The 23840-nt window shown below is 50.4% G+C and overlaps 9 protein-coding genes across 9 annotated transcripts; 5 read left to right on the top strand and 4 right to left on the bottom strand.

Moving 5' to 3' along the window:
• Window positions 1-2554: 2554 nt before the first annotated feature.
• Window positions 2555-3980, top strand: N7503_008061 (stearoyl-CoA 9-desaturase sdeA; the record flags this gene model as incomplete). The annotated part of the gene is made up of 2 exons (XM_057067608.1): window positions 2555-2792; window positions 2851-3980. 2 exons carry the CDS (start codon window positions 2555-2557, stop codon window positions 3978-3980), a joined length of 1368 nt encoding a protein of 455 aa, XP_056918463.1.
• A 557-nt stretch (window positions 3981-4537) lies between these two features.
• Window positions 4538-6797, top strand: N7503_008060 (M3 family metallopeptidase; the record flags this gene model as incomplete). Its single annotated transcript, XM_057067607.1, has 3 exons — window positions 4538-5842; window positions 5894-6555; window positions 6605-6797. 3 exons carry the CDS (start codon window positions 4538-4540, stop codon window positions 6795-6797), a joined length of 2160 nt encoding a protein of 719 aa, XP_056918462.1.
• Window positions 6798-7236: 439 nt separating this feature from the next.
• On the top strand, window positions 7237-7734 carry N7503_008059 (uncharacterized protein; the record flags this gene model as incomplete). The annotated part of the gene is made up of 1 exon (XM_057067606.1): window positions 7237-7734. One exon carries the CDS (start codon window positions 7237-7239, stop codon window positions 7732-7734), a length of 498 nt encoding a protein of 165 aa, XP_056918461.1.
• Window positions 7735-8016: 282 nt separating this feature from the next.
• N7503_008058 (uncharacterized protein) lies at window positions 8017-8741 on the bottom strand (the record flags this gene model as incomplete). The annotated part of the gene is made up of 4 exons (XM_057067605.1): window positions 8017-8138; window positions 8201-8341; window positions 8396-8549; window positions 8739-8741. The coding sequence occupies 4 exons, from the start codon at window positions 8739-8741 to the stop codon at window positions 8017-8019; spliced, it is 420 nt and encodes a 139-aa protein (XP_056918460.1).
• A 213-nt stretch (window positions 8742-8954) lies between these two features.
• Window positions 8955-11363, bottom strand: N7503_008057 (putative C2H2 finger domain protein; the record flags this gene model as incomplete). Its single annotated transcript, XM_057067604.1, has 2 exons — window positions 8955-11179; window positions 11228-11363. 2 exons carry the CDS (start codon window positions 11361-11363, stop codon window positions 8955-8957), a joined length of 2361 nt encoding a protein of 786 aa, XP_056918459.1.
• A 1676-nt stretch (window positions 11364-13039) lies between these two features.
• On the top strand, window positions 13040-15040 carry N7503_008056 (uncharacterized protein; the record flags this gene model as incomplete). Its single annotated transcript, XM_057067603.1, has 3 exons — window positions 13040-13120; window positions 13175-13339; window positions 13394-15040. The coding sequence occupies 3 exons, from the start codon at window positions 13040-13042 to the stop codon at window positions 15038-15040; spliced, it is 1893 nt and encodes a 630-aa protein (XP_056918458.1).
• A 273-nt stretch (window positions 15041-15313) lies between these two features.
• Window positions 15314-17114, bottom strand: N7503_008055 (putative GABA permease; the record flags this gene model as incomplete). Its single annotated transcript, XM_057067602.1, has 5 exons — window positions 15314-16095; window positions 16147-16527; window positions 16584-16780; window positions 16851-16921; window positions 16977-17114. 5 exons carry the CDS (start codon window positions 17112-17114, stop codon window positions 15314-15316), a joined length of 1569 nt encoding a protein of 522 aa, XP_056918457.1.
• Window positions 17115-18025: 911 nt separating this feature from the next.
• N7503_008054 (uncharacterized protein) lies at window positions 18026-19400 on the top strand (the record flags this gene model as incomplete). The annotated part of the gene is made up of 4 exons (XM_057067601.1): window positions 18026-18217; window positions 18290-18670; window positions 18738-18880; window positions 18941-19400. 4 exons carry the CDS (start codon window positions 18026-18028, stop codon window positions 19398-19400), a joined length of 1176 nt encoding a protein of 391 aa, XP_056918456.1.
• A 1241-nt stretch (window positions 19401-20641) lies between these two features.
• N7503_008053 (mRNA transport regulator MTR10) lies at window positions 20642-23763 on the bottom strand (the record flags this gene model as incomplete). Its single annotated transcript, XM_057067600.1, has 5 exons — window positions 20642-20730; window positions 20781-21311; window positions 21362-23432; window positions 23495-23587; window positions 23638-23763. The coding sequence occupies 5 exons, from the start codon at window positions 23761-23763 to the stop codon at window positions 20642-20644; spliced, it is 2910 nt and encodes a 969-aa protein (XP_056918455.1).
• Between the last annotated feature and the right edge of the window lie 77 nt (window positions 23764-23840).

Here is a 23840-nt window from a genome sequence, read left to right as displayed (position 1 = left end):
ATTGAATACCCAGCTCATGCTGGAAGACTCTTCCCACAGCGATTGCAGGGCTACACTATCGATAATTCTAGGAGCCTAAACTTGACCATGCATCTAAAGAGATAAGTGCGGTAATTATGGATTGAAGAAATGAATACTGACTCGATAAGAACCGGAAAGCGGCGGCAAGCAGCAGCTCCAAAACTAGTACGGATATATTTTCCTAGAGAATGGATAACGCGTCTGGGGCGGAAAATAGGTTTAAACTCGACACCCTCAATATACTTCACCATTTCGTCGTAAGCGCTGTCGTTAAGCGCTGTCAGTGCCTCGAAGCAAGTTGGGACTATTCTCGCCAAATAGGGCCAGAGTCGGGTGTAATTCTCTTATCTGTCGGTAGTGTTATCTTTGCTGTCATTCAGCGGAAGGCCCACTTCCTGTCTAATGTACTTCAAAGATTCCCAGGAATATGCGCGAGCCTTTTCGGTATCTACTGAATGAAACTACGCCACATGATCACGCCATCTCCACGTTGAGTGAACTTGTGCATATACGCTAGAACCCAGATCAACATTCTGGTACGGCCCGCTCCGTCGTCATATGTGGGAAATACATTGGCTTTACCGCTTGAAGTTAGCGTTGCATGGCCAAGTCTCAGCCAGCCACGACTTATATATATATGAGGTGGAAATCTAGGCTTGGTGTATGTTGATGCCTACGAGGCAAGGTAAGAAGCTCAGTTAGAATCACTACCATTGAGCAATGGGTGCACTGATATTCCCAAGAACTAGAAGAGCATTTCATTAGATAACATGCCCCAACCAGGGACACTCATTTGCACATGGTCACCGGGTGAGTTCATGCGACCGGCTTGGTCTAATCAGGTAGTCCGCTGATTGGTATCTCCGCACAAAAACCCTATTAAACACAGGAGAGGAAAATGGATCCTGCCTACGGCGAACGTGCCAAGAACTCAAAATTGAAGGTGATGTAGTCTTGATTCAGCCCGCGAAGGTCTCTGGGAGCCTCTGCACCTAGGCTACGACTCGTCATCCTGGAAGAAACGGAAGAAACCCTTGCCGTCCGAATGGTTCGTTATCAGAGGCTTCTAAAATATTACCCGGAGACTTCTGTTTGAAGATGGGGCTTCGCTGCTGCTCCAACTTCCCTAAGTTAGGTACCTCCCCAATTATACAGACGAGTAAGGCACAAAGAGGCCAGAATATCTGGTCTACAGGTTTGGGCGTGTGGGAAATGGAGGGTGGACACCAGCCCGCTCAGCCTCAGCTCATTCATATTGATGTCCCTTATCAGCATGTCAGTCTCACTAAAACTTTGGGCCCAAGTGACTCAAGCTGGGCTATGGACGGCCTGATAAGGAATCTAGGCCCTTTCAAGCTTATCTGCGAGTGCCTTGGCCTGTAGAATATGGTTGATCAAAATCGCGAGAACCTCGAGACCTAAACCTTGTAGATGTCATAGACCTAAATAGGGTTTGCACCAGCCCTGTGCAGCTGTTATCCTCGGCACCTAGTGGCTCCTTGGCGGTCGGCCAATAAGAGAATGACGTAAAGGAAACTCGTCAACACTCTTCGGCCTTCTTTGGAAATTGAGATGCAAGTATAGAAACAAGTAATCCTGTGTCAATTCATGCTTTTGAGTTTCTATACTTCTTGTCAATGACCGAAGTGGGACTAGTTGGGACTGTGGGCCAAAAGCTTAAAACATTGTTCACGTGCTGTCACGTGAGTCCACCGGCCTACAGTTGTGCGGAGCAGTCTTCATCGGGTTTGCCACCGTAAGGCGTTGGTGGCGCAGGGGTTGAATAACCTTGGATTTCAAGGAGGGCAGTGAATTCCAGTGCAGATCCCAGTGAAAAACCAGTCACTTCAAGTCAATTGGATAGAGAATCATATGTCTTGCTCTTGAACACAGGGATCGACCCTTACTCTCGCGTATAGACAATGGAGATCCCCCTGGTGCCTATGTTGGGGATCACGTGTCTAGGCCCAGGCCCTGCACCTTATTTTCCCTACAATGCAGTTCGCGGGTCTACGAACTAGTACAGAGGCAACATGGTTGCACCCTGTTGAACGTATGATTCCATGGATATTAGTCAAGGAGCTTTAATATAGAGGTCCAACAACACCATGCCATCCCACTCTGGGTCAGCAAATCAGAGAGTTACTAAAGCAGGAAATTTCCTAATCTTCCCGGAGCTTCCGCATGGGGTAATGGTTCCATGCCTCAGGCAACAAAGCGTTGGGGCGGGACCCAACATTGTTCGGGAAAACATTGATCTCGCCACTCACAATCAGGGTAAACTGAAATAAGAGAATTGATCTTCTTCTTTTCTCTCGGTTTCTCTACCTCGGGATCTTGTGATTCAGTGGCCTTTTCGTTTCATTCGCTTGGGTGCTGAGCTCCCCCCATATTCGTTGGCGATCAAACCCTTCGACGCCCCCCAACGTTGGTCTTAAGTGGGCCCTTCCCATATAAAAAAAGCTCTTGCCCGCGCCCTCATTCCAGTCTTTTTCCTTTCAAACTCTTTGGTCACCTTCACATCACTATCATCATGTCGACCAAGGCTGAGGCTTCCCGCCCCCGGCCGGCAGACACCAAGAAGGTGCACATTGCCGACACCCAGATGACTCGTGCCAATTGGTACAAGCATGTCAACTGGCTCAACGTCTTCCTCATTCTCGGTATCCCCATGTATGGCTGTGTTCAGTCTCTTTGGGTGCCGTTGCAGCTTAAGACTGCCATCTGGGCCGTCATTTACTACTTCTTCACCGGTCTAGGTATCACCGCAGGTAAGTTTTCAGTATTCGACGTCTTCTTTGGGGGCGATTTAGATCTAACCTGTCCCAGGATATCATCGTCTCTGGGCTCACTGCTCGTACTCGGCCACTCTTCCTCTCCGCATCTGGCTCGCTCTCGTTGGCGGTGGTGCAGTTGAGGGCTCTATCCGTTGGTGGGCTCGCGGTCACCGTGCTCACCACCGTTACACCGACACCGAAAAGGATCCTTACTCCGTTCGCAAGGGCTTCTGGTACTCCCACCTTGGTTGGATGGTTATGAAGCAGAACCCTAAGCGTATCGGCCGTACCGACATCACCGATCTCAACGAGGACCCCGTCGTTATCTGGCAGCACCGTCACTACCTTAAGGTCGTCTTCGGCATGGGTCTCATCGTTCCCATGCTCGTTGCTGGCCTCGGCTGGGGTGATTGGTTCGGCGGTTTCGTCTACGCTGGTATCCTGCGTATCTTCTTCGTCCAGCAGGCTACTTTCTGCGTCAACTCCCTGGCTCACTGGCTCGGTGACCAGCCCTTCGACGACCGCAACTCACCCCGTGATCACGTCATTACCGCCCTGGTTACTCTCGGTGAGGGATACCACAACTTCCACCACGAGTTCCCTTCGGACTACCGCAACGCTATCGAGTGGCACCAGTATGACCCCACCAAGTGGACCATCTGGACCTGGAAGCAGATGGGTCTTGCCTACGACTTGAAGCAGTTCCGTGCCAATGAGATCGAGAAGGGTCGTGTGCAGCAGCTGCAGAAGAAGATTGATCAGAAGCGCGCCAAGCTGGACTGGGGTATTCCTCTGGAGCAGCTGCCCGTGATGGAGTGGGACGAATATGTCGAGCAGGCCAAGAACGGCCGCGGTTTGATCGCCGTCGCTGGTGTTGTTCACGACGTGACCGATTTCATCAAGGACCACCCCGGTGGTAAGGCCATGATTGGCTCCGGTATTGGCAAGGATGCCACTGCCATGTTCAACGGTGGTATCTACTACCATTCCAACGGTGCCCACAATCTGCTCTCTACCATGCGTGTTGGTGTCATCCGCGGTGGTTGTGAGGTTGAGATCTGGAAGCGTTCCCACAAGGAGAACAGCGAGTACGTGCGTGATGAGTCTGGCCAGCGCATTATTCGGGCTGGTATGCAGGTGACTAAGATCCCTGAGCCGGTCCCCACTGCTGATGCTGCTTAAATGTGCTTTGACTGAGATGACGTGACTTGCATTGTGGGTGGGCTGGTGTTCTTTCGGCGTTATTTCTCTCTTCTATTGTTTTATTGTGTATCAGAAAAGCGACTTTCATATAGATAATTTGTCATGAACTAGAAACGACCATTTTTCATATCAGATCTGATTCCTGCAAATAATTCAAGTTCTTGTAGTCCGTGTATCATCGTTGTCATGTAAATCTATAGACTTTCTTCCTAGTACCAAATCAGGGTCGATTCAACAAGCGGGGAACTGTGTAGGGACTCCGGAGGGTGTCATCACCTGACCCATATCTGTTATCTGTTGTGTACTCCATAGGCCTCGATCCCGAACTTGGTTGCATCACAGCTGCAGCTTAACTCTGAAACACACACCGCATCTTTCTTTTAGTTTCCACCATTCCTCTCACCCGCCACCTCCTCATCATTCTTGCCGCTGTCATCGTGGCGCCCCTCCTCCGTCTCCCCGCCGCCCGCCTCACTTCCGTGCTGGGTCATTTGCGTACACGGTCTACACCTATTCGATATCTGACAACCTCCAATATGGCCCCCGCTCACCTCCGGAATCCACCACAGGCCCCGCCGACCTTCACGGCTACCCCGCAGTCCGTTGTCGCCGATGCTGAGCGACTGCTGAACACATCTCGAACCATTCAAGACAAGATTGTTGCCGACATCAAGCCCGATGACGCCACGTTTGCCAACGTGCTGCGTCCGCTTGCTCAAGATGAGAACGTCATGGCGTTGGAGGCACACATCCTGGGCTTTTACCAGGCCGTATCAACCGATCAGAAGCTCCGGGATGCTTCCTCCAAGGCGGAAGAGCTTATGGATGAGTTCTTCATCGAGGCCGTGATGCGAGAGGATGTTTTTAAGCTGGTGGATGCTGCTCTGAATAAGAACGAGGATCTCGATCCTGAATCACGCCGTCTGTTAGAGAAGGCACACAAGGATTTCGTGCGAAATGGACTGGGTCTGCCCGCCGGGCCCCAGCGAGCACGTTTCAAGGAGATCAAGAAGCGTCTGAGTCAGTTGAGCATTGAGTTCCAGAAGAACCTGAACGAGGAGAACGGTGGTATCTGGTTTACCCCAGAGGAGCTTGATGGTGTGCCGGAGGATGTGACCTCCGGCCTAAAGCGCGGCGAGGGTGAGAACGCTGGCAAGCTCTGGTTGACCTTCAAGTACCCGGATTTGTTCCCGACCATGAAGTACGCCAAAAACTCGGAGGTCCGTAAGCAGGTCATGGTTGCCAACGAGAACAAGTGCAACCAAAACGTCCCGCTGTTCCGCGAAGCTATTGTGCTGCGTGATGAAGCTGCCCGTCTTCTGGGCTACCCCAACCACGCCGCCTTCCGCATTGAGGACAAGATGGCCAAGACACCGGAGACCGTTGACACATTCCTGGGCGATCTGCGCGCCCGGCTGACTGACGGTGGTAAGCAGGAGATCCAGACCTTGATGAAGTTGAAGAAGGAGTTGGACCCCAACTCTGATGACCGCTACTACTTGTGGGATCACCGATACTATGACCGACTGATGCTTGAGCGGGACTTCCAACTGGATCACCAGCTTATTGCCGAGTACTTCCCGTTGCAGACCACCATCCAGGGCATGCTGAAGATCTTTGAGGAGCTGTTTGGATTAGAATTCGTCGAGATTGTTGGCGAGGACCGTGCGGCCTTAGCCCCCACCGGCCAGGCTGATGACATTGTCTGGCATGAAGATGTGCAGGTCTTTAGCGTGTGGAATGACGAGGGTGAGGGTTCTGGCTTTGTCGGCTACTTGTATCTGGACTTGTTCCCTCGTGAGGGCAAGTATGGCCATGCCGCCAACTTCAACCTCCAGCCGGTATGTACAGCAAAAGCTTCGAAGCAGCAAGGAACTAACTCTTTCTCTTAGGGTTTCATTGACGCAGAGGGTAACCGACGCTTCCCCGCCACCGCCCTGGTGTGCAACTTCACCAAGCCTGGCCCTAAGAAGCCCAGTCTGCTCAAGCACGACGAGGTTGTGACCCTCTTCCACGAGCTGGGCCACGGTATCCACGACTTGGTATCCCGTACCACTTACTCTCGCTTCCACGGCACCAGCACCGTGCGGGACTTCGTTGAGGCGCCTAGCCAAATGCTTGAGAACTGGTGCTGGACTCCCTCACAGCTGCGCTCGCTGAGCCGACACTACTCTACCCTGTCGCCCGAGTACCTCGCCGGATGGCAAGAAGCCCAACAAGCGCGTAGCGGCGGCAAGACAGCTACTGCTCCCCCCTCGGAGCGCATCCCTGACGATGTGATCGCCAACCTCATCCGTACCAAGCACGTCAACGACGCCTTGTTCCAACTGCGCCAGCTCCACTTCGGTATCTTTGATATGACCGTGCACGAGCCTAAGAGCCACGCCGAGATCGAAGCCCTCCCTATTTCTGCGACTTATAACCGTCTCCGCCAGGAGATTACCCAGATGGATGGCATGGAGGCACTAAGTGGTGGTCAGGAGTGGGGTCACGGCGAGGCGACATTCGGTCACTTGATCGGTGGTTATGATGCTGGATACTACGGATACTTGAGGTAAGCCCAATCCTACCTTTTGATGATTATTCATACTGACTCCATATAGTTCCCAAGTGTACTCCACTGACATGTTCTACACGGTCTTCAAGGATGACCCCATGAACAAGGCTGCTGGTCGCCGCTACCGGTACCAGGTGCTAGAGAAGGGTGGCAGCCAGGACGAGATGAAGACGCTGACCGAGTTCCTGGGTCGTGAGCCGCAGACTACTGCGTTTTACAAGGAGCTTGGTCTGGCGTAGTGAGCTAGTGATAAATATATACAAATACAAATTTTGGTTCCTCCTGTCTATCAGATATTCTACCTTGTTATCTTGTGTTGTAATCGGTAGATTCGAGATATCAGATATCTGTAGCTTGGATAGTGGGCTGATATCGATAAGCCCACCGCCTTCAAATTCACATCTCCAGCTTTCAGCTCCGCAAGCTCAACTTCGATTCGATCCAATTCATCTTGATTTCTCCGGCCGTAAGTTCTTGAACGATGGCTCTGAATGCGATCCTTGCAAGCGATTAAATCTGACAGTACCACACAGAGTCCCCAGACTGTCTCAAACACTACATACAGCCACGACGGAAATCAGCAAAAGCAAGCTTGCATACCACCCGCCACACGCATATGCACACATTTAAAACCGATCAAAAACAATATTCTCCTCGCGGAGTGTCGAAGAAAACACAATGGCATCTTCCGATCCCCGCCTCCAGATCCGAACACAACACTGCGCATTCTGCAATCATCTTCTGCTCGCGACAACACGAGATATATCAACCCTCCCCCGTCGCGGCGGCGAAGCAAAGGATAAAGCGATAATTGTCCCACTGGAAGACCGGACGAATGAAGAGGACTTAGAGATGAGCGAAGCGCAAGGCGCAAGGACGAAACATGCGACTCTGCTTCTTTCTACTACTATACCTGATCGACGAGCTACACTTATCAGACGCGAAGATGGGATTGAGAAGAGGATTCTTCTGCGGTGTGGACGGTGTAAGGTTGTGATGGGGTATTATCTCGATGGTGTGCATTATGGAGAGAAGACACAGATTGTTGATGGTGATGAGAATGTCGAAGAGAAGAGGCGGGCTGTTTATATTCTTCCCGGGGCTATTGTTGAGACGGACAAAATGGGAGGGAATAGCGATGACGCAGAGTGGAGAGGATGGAATAACGAAGCCTAGATTCTACTAGGTAGCTAATCACTTTTCATGGTATGATTAGGATCATTGAATACATTTAGTAATATAGACATCCATTCAAACTGGATTGTAATACAAGTATCCCTTTCACGCCGAGAACCGTGGATAGTGTAGGGGCGTAACCAAAAGAAAAATAGACAGCATTTAAAAGGAAGAAGTGTAAAGCCCGATTCCGCCAAGACAAGACATGTTCCATAACCGTAAACGTGTGCGCATCATAAACAGAAATTCAAAGTTGCATTGATTGCAGGGGTATCGGGTGACCTAGTTGGCCAAAATGGTGCGCACAAGATCAGTGTAGTTGATCTCGCCAGAGCTAGTATCAACAGCCTTGAGGAGCTCATCGACTTCGTCATCGGACATCTTCTCGCCGAGGTTGGTGAGAACTGATCATAGTGTTAGCGACTGTCTAATGCAGCGGTTGGGCTTGGTTGCAATGATCACGTACTGTAGCGCAGCTGTCCCACACCAATGAAGCCCGTCATGTCTTTATCGAATACCTGGAATCCGCGGCAGTATTCCTCTGGCTCGCCGGGTTCACGGAAACCACCCGGGCGGTTAAGGACCTTAAGGAAGGAATCGAAGTCGACTGTTTTCATCGTTAGTTGGTGTCCATCTACCACGGCAATCGCTATTCACGTACAATCAGGTCCAACAGACTTCTCGAGATCACCGATCTCAGCAAGAGTGGGATTCTGTCCGCAAGCGCGGAGAAGGTCGCCCAGCAGATCACCGGCGACACGGCCGGTACCGCGGCGGTCGAAGAGGGAGAACGCTTCCTTGTAGTTTGTGGAGGCCTGATCGTGTTTATTAGCCATGATGAATCGAAATAGTGTATCTTGTGTTGTGCATATGTGGAGTGGTGGATGTTGTTATGACGGTGAATGTGGGATTGGGGAGGTGATCCAGGGATGAGGGGGCGGAAAGTCAATCGGGACTCGGATCGCACGGAAGAGGCAATTCGTCAACATCCCTTTGGTACGCACCATTTTGGAATTGTATTGCTTTGAAGGAGGTCAAATTGTAAGGGGAAACAGGGAAAGGAGCAGAGGAATGAGAAGTGGGAATCTGGGAGAGTGGATCGGCGGTGGTTGTTGCGGCAACGGGCAACAAGCCAGATTAAGGTGAGATCATATTGCACTAGAGATCTAGGGTGGGAACCTTGGACCTTGAAATATACATTGAATAATTAAATACTACGTTTATGATTGTAGTTTCGCAATGCAGCTGTCCAGCAGCCGCGCCGCTTCACCTAACAATTCCCATCGCGAAGTCGCGAATGAGTCGCGTAGTACCATCAACAGACCCAAACACGCATTTCGCCCTTTCATCCCCTCCAGCTCGTTCGGTTCACGCACCCCACCAACGCGCTGCAGAAATAACTGCATGTCTTGTCTTCGTTCGATAGACGTTGCCAGTGTGGGGGGTGGTCGTAAAGGGCCATCCAATGCAAACCCGTAACACCACACCACCAACGCGGCAAAGTACATAACCCAGGGCCGGTTCAGAAGGTAGTCGTCGCGGGCGACATACTCCCCCGACGCCTGTTCCACGAAGCAAGTTGATAGGAATTTCAGAGCATAGAAGGTGGCATCACGAGCTGAAGCTTTAGTCGCCCAGCGACCGGTCTTCTCGAGCGCAGTACTATAGTCTCGTGCCGTGATGGACCGACCCATTAGCCGATCGGCGCCAGCAAAGATCTGGAGATCTACGATATCCACATGGGATGCCATGTGAGCCAGACCATGAAGTACATCGCGAGACTCGGACTCGGATGACGGGGACGGTCCTAACGCCTCATCAAAGTCTCGACGCCAGTTATCGAATGCGCGGAGGAGCGCAGTGCGCCACTTGTCACGACCACCGAGAGTCTGCCCGACTCCAAGCGAGCTAACCTGCAGATCTCGCTGGTTCAGATGCCAACTCACGCTCAGTAAACCCGCTATTAGGATACTCCGACCGAACACGTTTGTTCTGACGGGCTGACCGTTCAGGGTACGTTTCAGTCCGTCGAGGAACATGACAGGCCGTACGCCGTGTGATTGTAGGCTTGATTGCACACGCGCGACTTCTGCAGCGCTGGTCGCAGCCCACAAGGCCTCATCGCACGGTAATGGCAGTCGTAGCTCATGTGCTACCATCTTGGCTGAGTGTCCGAACATCGTGGCGTGGGTTGAATCTAACACAAATGCAGCAAACGCAACTCGTCGAGTTGCTTCGGCTTTGATCCAATGTGCCCACGACTCATCCTCCTCTTTGGATTCGGGGGTATCAAACGACGACCGTCCAATTAGAGAACTCCCTCGCCGCATCAGGGTCAATGTGGTGTCATGGTGGATATGGGCGCGCTCATGCAGCGCTCGGGTCGAGAATCCCTTCTCATAGACCTCCAGCAGTAGCAAGGACTGGAAGACCCATAGTCGTGCTGGCGGTCGGAAATCCGCATCCATAAATATTTCCCAGCGTAGATGCCATGCAATAAAGCTAGCTAGTTCAGCGGCTGTCTCAGTAGCCGCCTGTCCATGGATCTTATCCAAAGTAGCTGCTCCAATAGCCATGATAGCTAATAACAGTAGATTGGGTGTGCGATCAGCTGCGAAGGTCGGCTGATGAAGAATCGGCAGTTGTGAATGGAAATGGTACCAATAAGACCCAATGTATGTCTGCATCATGCGCAAGCTCAAGACATGCCGGTCACTATCCAGGTCTCCGTCCATCAATGCGTCTTTGCGTTTGGTATCAGCCGAGTACGCTGCCTCGTTGAATCGCGTCGCCATCAAATGAAGCAATTCTTGCCGTTTTTCTTCGGATATAATAGCCGGTAGCGATCCTGAGTCCAAGATGCTGGTCACGCTCATCGGGTGCTGGGGAATGACGGTGCAAAAGTTATGGTAGGCTGGCTCGTTCACATAGAACTGGTTCTGTACCAATGGCATCATTCCATACCCCAGCGGCGCAAGCGGTTCACTGAACAGCCAAGCCGCAAAGTCATCGGCCATGGCAAAAGGTGACCGGTTATACGTCTCTCCACCAAATATGGGGTATGCATTGGACATGGCGTCGAGATCCAGCATGCTTTCGGGTTGGGTGAATGCCACGGAGAGGTCCGGGTAGCCCGACACCGGGATACCCGCGACTTCGATGCTGGTAGATAGCGGGTAATTTGAGCTCGGGGGAGACTTAGAGCTTGGTGCGCCATCAGTCATAAATGTATAGTCTGCGGCGGTCATGGACGGTGACGAGGGGGACGAGGCGGGGATCAAGGATTTCGGCAGGTCATCATGGCTGTCCGCCGTGAATGAGTCGCGCTTCTGCAACTGTGATCCGCGGGTAGTATGGCGCTCGCGATGGCGGACACATAGGTCCTGGCGCACGAAGGATCGATAGCAGTTGGGGAAGTCGCAGCGAAAGATCTGTTTTGGGGCATCTTCTCACAGTCAGTTCTGGGTTTGAAGCGGGGTAAGAAAGAGCATACGGTTCAACTGGTGTCGGTATAGATGCTCAGCGCGTGAGTAGCTTTTCCCACAACCCTCGTGAGTGCACTCGAACTTGCGATCAGACGGGGCGCGACGACTGCGTCGCCGCCGCTTGGAGGGTTGTTCATCGTCCATGTCTGTGTTAACGGCGGGCCACACCATTGGGCGCCATAGCACGTTGGTCACGGAGGAATGTCGATCTACCGGCGGGGAAGATGTAGAGAATGTGGGATGAAGCAGGAACCGGGGAGTGCGGAGAACTGGAGTGGGGTTGGTTAAAGTTAGCGGAGGTAATATTCGCCGACCTGGGGAAATTAGTCAAGGTACCTAGCTATCGATACGAGGTATCTAGTAATATCTTAGACGTTTACTTAAAGTAACTATTCAAAGCATTTCCATCTATGCAGACACCTTGTAAATAAAGATGTCGTCATTGAATTTGACTTTCCAAGGTTGTTCCAGAGTGGCCTTCAATCGACGTCAACTGGTTAGTTTAGATGCGACTAATCTATTAATTATTTACAACAGATCTACTTATGTAGAGTAACATTCCCATCAGATGTAGACGTAGTAGATCGAGGGTTGTATTTATAGATGGTCCTGCATTCATATGTGGAGGCTTGATGATATATTTCTGCGATGCCCAAGTGTTCGACAGTTAATCAAACTCCGATATATTTATAGAATTATTGACTCGCCTTCCAAGGTTACCTCCTTACGCTTAAATGATTCTTATCTTATTCCTCAATCCCCCTTACATCTGACACCACATTCTACTTGGATTAGTTAGGATGAGAACAGTAAGCATAAGACCAATTATATGCATGAGCCAGAATTGCAATCACTCCCGGACTCTTGGCCTGGACACCTGACTGGTCGGATTCAAACGCGAAAAGATATCCAGAAGGATGGTATACTGTACTGATATGTGAAAGATTGGAAATATACCTACATCACCGCCTCCTTTATACTCAATCTCGGCATGATTTGTTGGTCCGGATTCCATACGAGTACGAGCCCCGTGACTACGAGTACGACTGATCTCGTACTTCGTACATGTTTTGAGCTTGAAATCCCACTTGAAATCTATCGGGACATGAATACACCCCGTACACCCCTTTGCAATCACTCTTTTTAAATACAATTTTAATGCAAGTTGGCCCACTTATCTTCAATTTGAATCACTCGTGTGCTTCGACCGTTCGGCGGAGATGCTTGGCACAAGTCAATTTCATTCCAAGGTTCCCCACCACAACACTGTGAATATTCAATTCCATGGGCCACTTTATGTTCAGGGGAATTCAAGGCACTCATCTAATCCAGGACCCTCGTTTTCCCTAATGATTTCTTCCATTTCAATCCCGTTATTCCCATCTTTTACCCATACGCAAGCGCCCCCCCACATCCGACGACGGAAATGCCCCACAAGACGCGTATTCCGCCACAGACTGGCGTGGACAGATGGCCGATCTCTTTGGTCTGTCAAATCCCACCCATGCAGTCTCACTCTAAGGGGCTTACGATAAAGTGGACACGCGGTCCTGTCCAATCGGGAGCCATGTGCTTGGAAAATGCTTGGTTATCTCCGACTTGGAGGGCGCGTTTGCTCCCTAAAAAGTCGGTTTTCGGCACTAATTACGATCTTCTGACCCTTAGAATTATTCGGAGCTGTCCCGCTCCACCGTTCAACCAAGTCTTTTGACTTCTTCTTCTCCTTCTTTTCCTTCTTTGCTCAGTTTTGCCCTTTGCTTTGAAGGCCTCCGCTCTACCATGAGTGGTGTTTCCTTCTAGTCGCTCTTTTAATGTTCACCATGCTGTTCCTCGTTTTAGGACTCATGTTACTACATGGGTCCGCCGCGCAACATGATAATGACCTCTACTCATTTGTCACGGTGAGCAAGCTCCCATCTCGTTTGTCGCTTACCAACTAATCGCATTTTATTTAGCTCCCTGAAGTGCGGGCCTTGAAATTCGAGATGGAACATATTGACCGAGAGCGACAACAGCCGGGCTACTGGTTTGTGGCCCCGTATGGTCAAATTGACCCTGAAGCATCAACTCATAGGTACACTCAGTACCAAATTGGTCCGTATATTTATGATAATGATGGCGTAAGTTGCTCGTAATCTCCGATATTTTGCGCACTCATGCTGACATGCGCATAGATGCTCATCTGGGCCGGATCACCGATGTACGACAATCGGAATGTTTTCGACTTCAAAGCGAACTGGAACATCGACGACGATCCCCATCTGTCTTTCATTATACAACATGACAATCAAGTCAAAGGAAGCGGTATGATCCTGAACACCAACTACGAGATCGAACATGAAGTCGACGTGGTCAACGATCTCGAAGCCTTCAACATGCATGAATTTAATATTCTGGATGGCGGTAAGACCGCACTCGCCTGCACATATCGGACTCAAACGATCAGCTTTGCCGATTTCGGCCGACCCAACGAGGAAAGCTGGGCACAGACTGGTGGTTTTGTCGAGCTGGATGTCGACAGCGCCAGGGTCCTCTTTGAATGGGATTCCCGGGACCAAATTTCGGTTCTAGAGTCCGCCGTTTTGAGCTCCTCGAGTGCGGCATTGGGTCCTCCCGGTACGGACTATGTACACATCAACGCCGTCGACAAGAACGAAGCTGGCGACTACATCATCTCTATGCGTTTTACCAACACCATCTACCTGATCTCGGGCACCGATGGGCACATCATGTGGCGTCTAGGCGGAAAGGAAAGCGACTTCGATATGGATTTCACCTTCCACAAGCAGCACGATGTGAAATTCATCGAATCGCACGGCACTCACCACGTTATCTCGCTAATGAACAACGGCGCGGATGAGGGTTATGCCGATGAGTCTATCTCCGCCGCTCTCTATATCGACATTGACGAGACCGCCATGACAGCCCGCGTGATCCAACGCATTGAGCGACCCGACGGCGGTCTTACTCGTCTGCGCGGTAACGTTCAACAACTCCCAAACCTGAATACCTTCATCGGTTGGAGTCAATGGGGATACCACTCCGAGCACGCCCCCAACGGAGACCTGCTCATGTGGGCTAAGTTCGCATCCGAGCGATTCTCTAGCTACCGATCCTACAAATTCGACTGGGTCGGCCGCCCGGACACCCCTCCCGATGTCGTCTCTTCCGTCTACGGCACAAATGACGAGGACGTTCTGACCATCATTCACGTTAGCTGGAACGGAGCCACGGATATCGCCGGATGGAACTTCTACGCTCGTGCCTACGACATGGGCGAGAACGTCTTCATTGGACACACCGAGAAATACGATTTCGAGACTATGTACCTGGTAGACGGATTCATGGACTGGGTCTCGGCAGAGGCAGTTGACAGCGAAGGAAACGTCCTGGGAACCTCAGATCTCCACCGAACCAACAAGCCAGATAACTGGCAAGCCGTCGGATTTGACGGAACTAGCCCGCCAAGCCCCGACGACCCTTCCATCCTATATGTCACCGATGAAACCGACGACGCAGCTGATAGCTCTAAAGCCTCCGTTGGCACTAATGTGAAGTCGCACGAAGCTGTGTACTCCGATACAAAGGAGGTGGCCAAGGCGGTCTACAAGGCATATGAGATCCTGCGTGGAGTAGAGGGCTTTGTCGTCCTGGCAATACTCGCTGGTTGTGTTTACGCAGCTGTGGTAGGCGTACGGAAGTGTCTTCGTCGTCGTCGACAGGTGCGTTCCTATAAGAATGTTCCCACTGAGGAGGGTGGGGAAGCGGGTGAGAATATCCCCGTGGAAGAGATTCCGTTGCGTCGGAACTCGAATGGGTGATCACTGGCATGTTCCTAGGTTCCCAATAAATTTACATTGTACAGTATATATTCGATTATGAAACTAGTTAGCGCTGCATTCAATAGATCTATTGATTCCTTTTTCAAAGTCTTTCCACTAGCATTTTGATGTTATCATTGCCCAGAGGGAACTGTACCTCTAAATATTGCATGTCATATTGATAAAATTTATGGTAACTTAGTACAAATTAAATATGAAAGATGGTTTAGCATCCGAAGTTCTATATACTTTTCTCTTGTTGAATAAACACCTTTAGTCTTGGTGGACCGTCACCACCGGCCCCTCGTACTCCTTCTTTCCCTTCACGGCATACATCACAAGGCTGATAATAAAAACAGCACCAAAGATCACGATGCTCCAATTGAAATTGTCAGCTGTGACGGGCAACTCAGTTGGCCAGAATGACCAGAACATCGCAAAGATGCAGTAGAGCAGACCGATGATATTGACGACCAGTCCGCAACGGCCAAGGTCCCATCGGCGAACAGGAAGGGTCTCAGGGCACCAGATCTTGCGGTAGATGACACAAGAGATCGAAAAGGTGTAAGTAAACATCAAAGCCGCCGTGTTCACGGAAATGATAGCGTTGAATGCGGTGCTGGAGCCAATGTTGATAAGCGAAAGCAGGCAACTAATGATGCAAGAGAGAGCGATGGCATTGACGGGGATCTTGCGCTTGTTATCGACCTTGGAGATCCACCCAGAGAAAGGGAGACCCTTATCACGGGCAAAGGCCCAAGTTTGCCGAGAGGTGGCTGCGTTGAACAGGATGTTGCTGAAGATCACGGGAAGCAAGATAATCGATGCAAGCGCATTGACACCCGCGGTAGATGTGATCTGCTTGAAGACGTAAAGGAAGGGGAAGCCACTCGAGTCATTCAGGGAGTCCTCGACAGAGGGAGTAGCGAACAGGTAGGCGACCAGCAAAATGGCGGCCATAATACCATTCGAGAAGTATCCCCAGTACATCGCTCTTGGCACATTGCGACCCGCGTCCTTGATCTCCTCGGACATGTGAGCACACGCATCGGAACCTGTATAGTAAATTAGTATCTTTTCTTCCAAACCAAATATCTCAGACTTACTAAGACAGCCATAGATGGCAGAGATCTGGCCAACCATCACACTCACTCCCATGGTGGGCAAACCTCCAATATTCTTCCAATTTGTGACAAAGACCGCTTCAGCAGACTGGTGGGGAGCCATAGCCCACAGCACAATCAAGATCGAGGCCCAGGATAGGACATGAAGGATCATCAGGAGGTTACTCAGAATGGGCATGAGCTCTGCGGCATACACATTGAAAAGATAGATCACCAGAACCATCGAGAACACGAGCAGTGTGCCCTGCCAGCCCGGAGCAGTATAATCGGGATTGCGAACACTGATCAATCCTTGGATGATGGTACCCGTGAGGAAAGAGCCAGAGGCTGTTCCTGATTGCCATGCCAAAACCGACATCCAGCCTGTCACGAAAAGGTTAGCTTGTATATGCCAAAAATGGGTAACGGGTGGACAATACCGGTGATGTAGCTCAGGAACTTCTGGTGTCGGGGCGAACAGAACTCCGAGACCCAATGGTACTGTCCGCCATCAGTGGGCGCCATTGATGCCATCTCCGCCAGGGAGGCGATGATGAATCCGAATCCAATGAAAGTCCAGATATATGACCAGAACATGCCGGCCAGACCACCATCTTCCAAACCAGTGTAGTCCGAACTGAATAGGTGAGTTACAAGTTACAGATCGGTCGGAGGGTGAGCCCTGGGGTAGAATAATAAATGCTTACATGATAAGATATTCCCATGTCGCTTGCAAGACCGATGCGAAACTTAAGGCTGCCAGGGGTCGCATATTTCTCTAGCGACACATGTGAGTGACCATGTTGGACTGTCTGTATTCAAGTCCTACGTACCTTGAACTCCTGGACTTTTCCCATACGGTGCATTTCATCATCATCGACCACTGTCCCAGTTTTCTGGGGGGTGTCCTGGTCTCTGTGAGTCAACTCGATGTCCGTTGTTTCCAACGCGGTCGTCTTAGTCGCCGCCATGGTGACCAGATTCTTGAAGTTTGGGGGGATGAAAGAGAAGGATGAACAAGGTTTCTAAAAAAGTTGCAAGCACGAGATATTTAGCGTCAAGGGGAGGAACTGACTCCCACGTGCTGTGCCGGTGCTACCGGGGAATGAAGAGGCGCCAGACCATTTCATACTGGCGTGCCATTGTGGCGGGTTGAATGTCCAGCAGTTAGCGTGGTTTGTAGACAAGCGAACGTGGTGAAACAATTAATTAAGCGATAGCAATTCAGAACGGTCGAGACGCCAGAGGTGGCAGGTTGTCCCGGCACTACTTTAGTAGACTTTAGTTAGATGCAGACTCGGGATGCAGAACGCCTTCAATGGGGGAACAACTGTGATTGGTTCATCTAAAGCGTATATTGCTCCTTTCATCTAAGCTTGATGGTTAGCGTTCATTTTTAGTGCATTTTTATTAATTAATTCTAAGCCATTGTTGTTGCGCGGGATGAGTCTCTTAGCGTGAACTAGTGATCTAGACCAATGGACTTGCGTGGTTAATCTACCTTGCCATTGAACATACAGGATTTGATTTCCATTTCGCCACGAACTCGAGGGTTTACGCTAACGTTACCTCGCATATAATTCCCTCACAGATAAGGGGCTTACAGGATTTAATCCCTGCACGGCATGAGGGCAAAAGTACCGACACGCGTACAGGCCAGCTATACTCGATCTGGTATAGATGCAGATGCCCTCGGCCTAGCATCGTGATCTCGCCCGTAGACCGATGTTCTATTGATTCTATCTTATCGCTTGAATTGCCCTGCATCACCAGGCGTTCCGTTTTAATATATTTTCCTCCTCAAAATGAATATGCGCCGCACATCACTTTTGCCTGTAAAAATTCTACCATTGTTTCTCTTTTCGCACATTCGTGGGTGGCCATGTCAAAGTCATGGCCTGCGGGTATAACCGCACCACTTACGGTGGACAATGAGTATAACCACAGCGGATTGATCGTTGTACTGACTGCCTTCACTCTGGTTCTATTCATTGTTGCTATTGCAGCACGGATCAACTCATCTTCTCAGAAAGCCAGTTTTCAGCCAGACGATTTTGCCTTCGCTGCGCTCGTGGTACGATACTCTGCATTTCCACGGAATCGATGGCTTTGTTTGAGCTCCGGGCTTGAACTAATGGTACAATAGACGGCAGCATTCATTCAGGTTTCCTTGGTGTTCGGGCAAGTCCATTATGGGTGGGGAACTCGGATGAAGAGTATCGATGCAGGGAGCAAGGAGCAAATGCTAAAGGTAGAGTTGACCTGCAATGGGATGATTAAGGATTATACACTCACACTTCCAAAGCTAGGATATGCGGCCGACATCTTCGCCGTGATCACTTTGGGTCTTTCAAAAGTGACCACTTGCTTGTTTTATGAAGGGCTTTTCTCTCAGATGCAGCGTCGATTTATTCGTTCCATTCTTTTAAGCGTCACTGTTTGGACCGTGCTTGCTGTGTTGCTATTGGCAATTCGGTGTACCTCCAAGCCTTGGAACGACATAGATACCGCGCAGTGCAGTGGTTTGGTATGACTTGGATTAGACTAAATTGCCCTTCAAAAACATGAGCACTAACTGGTTACTTGCTTTATAGCTCGCCCGCTGGGAAGCCGTCACCGTCATCGATGTTATCACCGAAGTGCTACTCCTCGTTTTTGCTGGACTTGCCATCAGCAAAGTCAAAATCTCTACGAAGAAAAGAATCATTGTATTTTGTGCTCTGGAGAGTAGAATTCTGTGCGTCCTATCGTTGGCAAACAAAGGATACTTTCAACTTGCTAATGGATCATGCTATAGGCTCATCCCCATGTCCGCTGTCCGTGCCCACTTGGTCAAGATCCAGCTTGAGTCAACGGATCCAACCCTTTCCGGGTCCTATGCCACAGCCATTACCGAAATATACCTAGCTCTCAGTGTGACCTGCCTATTAACGGCATTCGCGAAATCTTTCATTGCGGTCTACGAGGACGAAAATGGGATCTCCTACAGGTATCGGGAGCCCACCACCAAGTCGGATTCAAAAGGGACTTCTCAGCTGGGCTCGCGATCCGGTATGACGCGATCGAAGGATACGATTAGTCGGCGATTCTCCCGTCGTGGAGAAAGGACAGAGCATCTCAAAGGATGGGAGCGCGAAGAAGACCCTATCATCGGGCAGGCAGAGTCAGGGCACGGTCTCCAAATTCTCAGAACTGTGCAGTTGAGTGTGAGAAATGAGTCTATAGAGCTGTCAGAGCGAGGGGGTTCTAGTTTATAGATTATGGAGGTCTTACCATGTCGACTATATTATTTGGATATTGATTGACATATGACCAAGTTCAAAATGACTAAGGTCATGAAGGTGCCATACGCATCAATCATATCCAAGTTCCAGATTGGCTGCATTTCAACTTTATGTAGATTCCAAGAGACGGCCTACCGATACAGCGCTCATATCCGCTCCAAGCGTCCAAGAGGCGTCAACATTGCCCATTCGTTTTCAAATTTGGGTACCTACTTCAACCAATTGTCAGATCACGGTCATCATTTACCCAATGTGAGCCCTGTGCTGCTAGTATAAGCTTATGTAATATATGAGGAAAGACCGGCATCTGCTCAATGATTACTAGGGTCTGACACCACATTGGTATTTCTGACTAGACCCACTAGTTACGTTATAAAGTTAAATATAGAGGCAATCTGGAACCATTTCTCTAATTGGTATTGCTCAGTTGAAATAAGTGGCCGATTGCGCTACCAAATTGGAACTATCAGTCTACAAGAATGCAAGTTGGACCTTGGTTAATATTGTTGTTAAGGGGCCGGCTGCCATTGTCCATCATTGTGTTGTGTGATGCAAGCGGGAGGTGTTGCTACATGTTTCATCGCAATTTAGCCAACGTTTTCGACTAACCGCGACAGAATTTTGTATCCGAGACTTCGGCAAGCAGTAAACGCAAGTGGAGGTTGTTTGAACCAAACTCCGCTATGATAAACCTGGGGCCCAGGTGTCAAGGAAACCAACATCATACCCATCTAATTAGACTTTGGATCTTGTATTGAGTCAATTATCATGCAAAGCCCAATTCAGGGCTTGACTGCGATCAAGCAAAAACTAAGACTCTATGTGGATAATTGAGTTAGTTCTCAGCCTCTTGATTGCATGGTAATGACTATCTAGGCAAAATTACATGAATGCATAAGGCGACGTATTGTCTATTTGTATCTTCTACCTGTCATAACGCACATAATTGGGAAACCGATTCGTAAAATCCCGAGGATCCGGTCACTGTCGAAAGACCAGATACAAGATCTGGCGGCCAGCATGAGCCGGCGGATCATAAATCATCACGAGCACGACCGGATTCGTGTGCCTCATAGCATACTACACATGCCATATATCGCGTTAAGAGGAATGGACCAACACCTGTTGTGCAAATGCTCGGGGGGTTTCTTTTTTGTTCCGGAGAACATATGAAGGATAAAAGAAAAAAAAAATTGTACACATGAAAAGATACCTCATCCGCTGAATCGGAATCGTGTCGCTTCCAGGCGGCCGAGGCCATCGCGGGGGGCCACGTTGCGGCGGCGGTAGGAGTTGGTGAAATCTGGGAAATGTTAGAAAGGAACGATTCAATGAATATGAGACGAAACGAACCTTGAAGTAAAACGCGGATCTTCCGCGTTTCACCAGACTGGACCTTCTCAGCAATGCCCTTGAGCAGTCGCTCGGCCTCGACTGGCTTCATGGACCCAGGGGGCAGCATCTGCAGGGTGCTCTCTAACCAGGCGCCAGTCTCATGAGGTAGCACCTCAAAGAGGGTCATCATCACACCCGATGCATCAGGGAAACAGTCACCAGGGAAGATGAACATCATGCCTGTTAGAACACGCTGGAATAGAAGCTGGCCCTGCGACAGAAGAAGAGCCCTGACGGCCTCACGAACCTCGGGAGGATTGCTGTAGGGTGTGCCCTCGGGGCTGGTAAACTCGGAGACGGTGGGCTTGTCGAATGCGAAGCTGAACAAGTCGCGGTAGTAGTGGAGGGTAGCAATAAGGGGATCGACTTGTTGGAGGGTGAGAGCACTAAGTGCGGCGGAGAAGATAGGAATGGCTAGAGATGAGGTAATACATTTCTTAGGGTAGTAGCGGACGGCGTCAGAAGACAGCCGGAAGAAATCCTCGATGACTGTCCAAATTAGTACAAAGCTAGTGAGCTCATGGATAGAGTGGTCTTACCATCGGGAAGATTCTCCGGGGGCAGATCATTCAAGATCCGTAGGAATGAAATGGCTTGCTGCTCATAGAACTGGTAGACAGCATCGCTAGTCGCCTGATCCACGTACTCAGCACCCTCAGAGAATTCGCGAACCACTGCGTCAGTGGCCCACAAGAAGCAACCCTCTCGGGATGCCTCAAAACCACTGGCAATGCTTTGAGCGAGAGTGGGAAGAAGGGGAATCATAGCGGTCCGGTAGGAAATAATCATGTAGCGCCAGCACCGGCAGACGCGCTCCAGAATGGGGGTAGAAGACGTGAAATTCATAACGATCGTGGCCATGATAGGCAAGATTTCGCCGCAGTACTTAACGGCAGGGTTTTCCTCGCCGGGTGCAACGATGGGGGTCACCACTTGAATGAAGATTGTGATCAATTGCAAATGGTCGGCAACCGCTCGCTGACCTTCTTCATCTTGGGCGTTGTTGGCGAGGCTCATAATTCGTTGCATGATCGGGTCACAGAACATTTTGAAAGAGTCATAAATCTTGTCCAGGGGTTGCACGGACACTACGGCTGCAACACCCTCTGTCACTTCCTCTTGGCTGGTGGGCTTCAGCTTGTCAAGCACAGACAAGAAGAATGAATGGAGGTGTTCAATATGGCCACCGAGCAGCTTTTGGCAATCAGTTCCGAGGAACTTGAACGCAAGAGCAGCCGCCTGAATGACCTCCGGAGAGGGGTGTTGGAAGGCGGAAATTACATAGTTGAGCTGCGCTTCAAGGGTTTCTGGGTGAAGAGCGGTCCACTCGGTGTAGCGAGCGAGAGCCATAATTGCTTGGAACCGGACCTTCTCTTGGTCAGGGATCTGGACAATCAAGCTGACCAATTGACCCAGCACGGTACTTTCCTCGGGGTCAACCATGCGGCCCATGGCACGCAGTCCAAAGAGAGGGGCCTCCAACTCCTGCCAGTGTGGAACGTGCTCGTTACTAGCCTGTGCCGCGTACTTGCCAACCCATTGCTGGATCAGCTGATAGATCTTGCCGAGGCAATCGGTCACGCCAACGACAGAACAGCAGTCCTTCAAGACATCACCCATGGAGTGTCGGAACTGTCGGAACTTTTCCTCCTGCTCTCGGTCACCACCGAAGAGGTCGGTTTCGCCATCCTCGGGGCTAGGGAATTCCAAATGCTTAACCATGATATCCACCAGCTGGGAGAAGATATCCTGGAAGTTAACTCGAGAATCGGCGTATCGGTCGATGGTGATGTACTGCTTCAGCTCGTACCAAAAGATGAAAGTGAGAGAAACGGCGTCCCGCTCCCAGTCGCGCGCGCAGCACTCCAGAACGGCCTCAACGAGGCCGCGGAATTCGGCCGGTAGGCGAGCGATAAGAACGGCCCAGGCTTCACCAGCCTCTGAGAACATTCTGGTAATGCCTTTGAACGCCTCCAAGTCTTCTGCTTCGGCGGTTTCAAGGATCTTAGGCCGGAGAGACATCAATCGGGGGTAGAGGGCTTGGATTATGGAGAGAGATTCGTCGACGTCTTTGGTATCGCGGAAGAGGGTACACATGCAGTCAACACCAGCATCGAAGGAAACGTCATTGTCCAGCGCCTTCATGATTACATCCATTAGAGGTGACTCGACGACCCGGGCGGGGGGAATTTCGCGAAGCCACGAGGTAATGCAGTCCAGAAGACGCGGGTTGGTTGCAGCGGAAGGCGAAGACTGAGAATATTGAATCATCACCTGCATCACCTGCTCCGCATTATCCTCCAGTAGCTCCTTCGTTCGCGACAGGAGTTCATCCTCGCTGAGGTTGATTTTGCGGCCTTCTGTAACCTCCTCAGGGAGAATCTTCAAGAACTCCAAAACACAATCCCCCGCACTGCTGCCCAATGCGGATCCCACGGTGGCGAGAACATCTTTCCAAGCGGTCATCTGGATCGCCAGACTGGCCAAGCACACACATAGCTGAGTCTGGATAGGTCGCGGACCGGAGGCAAAGGCCACGAGGAGGCCAAGGACGGAATCCCGGAGGGCTAAAACGGACTCTGGGTTGAGTTGGTCCAAATCGAAGACAATCTACCGGTGTCAGCCTCGCGCATTCTTTGTGTTTACCCCGCAATCTCTATCGCAGTACTCACTTTTCCCTTCAATGTGGTCGCGGCGAACAATTTGGCTTCGATTGGCACCTCGGGTGACTGTAATAGCGAATGCGTGGTTTCCCATGCCTCGATCTGGAACGCGTTAGTCGAAAGTGTTTCTCTTTTAAATAGAAAATTCGTACCGATTTTTGGAATTTCTCGAGGAATTCATGGGCTTGGGTCTTCTCGGCCCTGGATACGTTGCCTTGCATTGTCGCGACGGCCGCTAGGACCGGGGCGAATGCCTGCCCACCATCCTTGCTGGCCATATCGTGAGGAATTGCGATGTACAAGAGATCAAAGCTCAGCAATTTAGACCCCAAGCGACACAGAAAAAAGAAAAAAA

The sequence above is a fragment of the Penicillium pulvis genome, assembly GCF_028828015.1.
Source record: "Penicillium pulvis strain IBT 33274 chromosome Unknown contig_7_segment1_segment0, whole genome shotgun sequence".
NCBI lineage: Eukaryota > Fungi > Ascomycota > Eurotiomycetes > Eurotiales > Aspergillaceae > Penicillium > Penicillium pulvis.
Note: the sequence above shows the minus strand (reverse complement) of the source record. Positions and strands in the feature narration are given on the sequence as shown.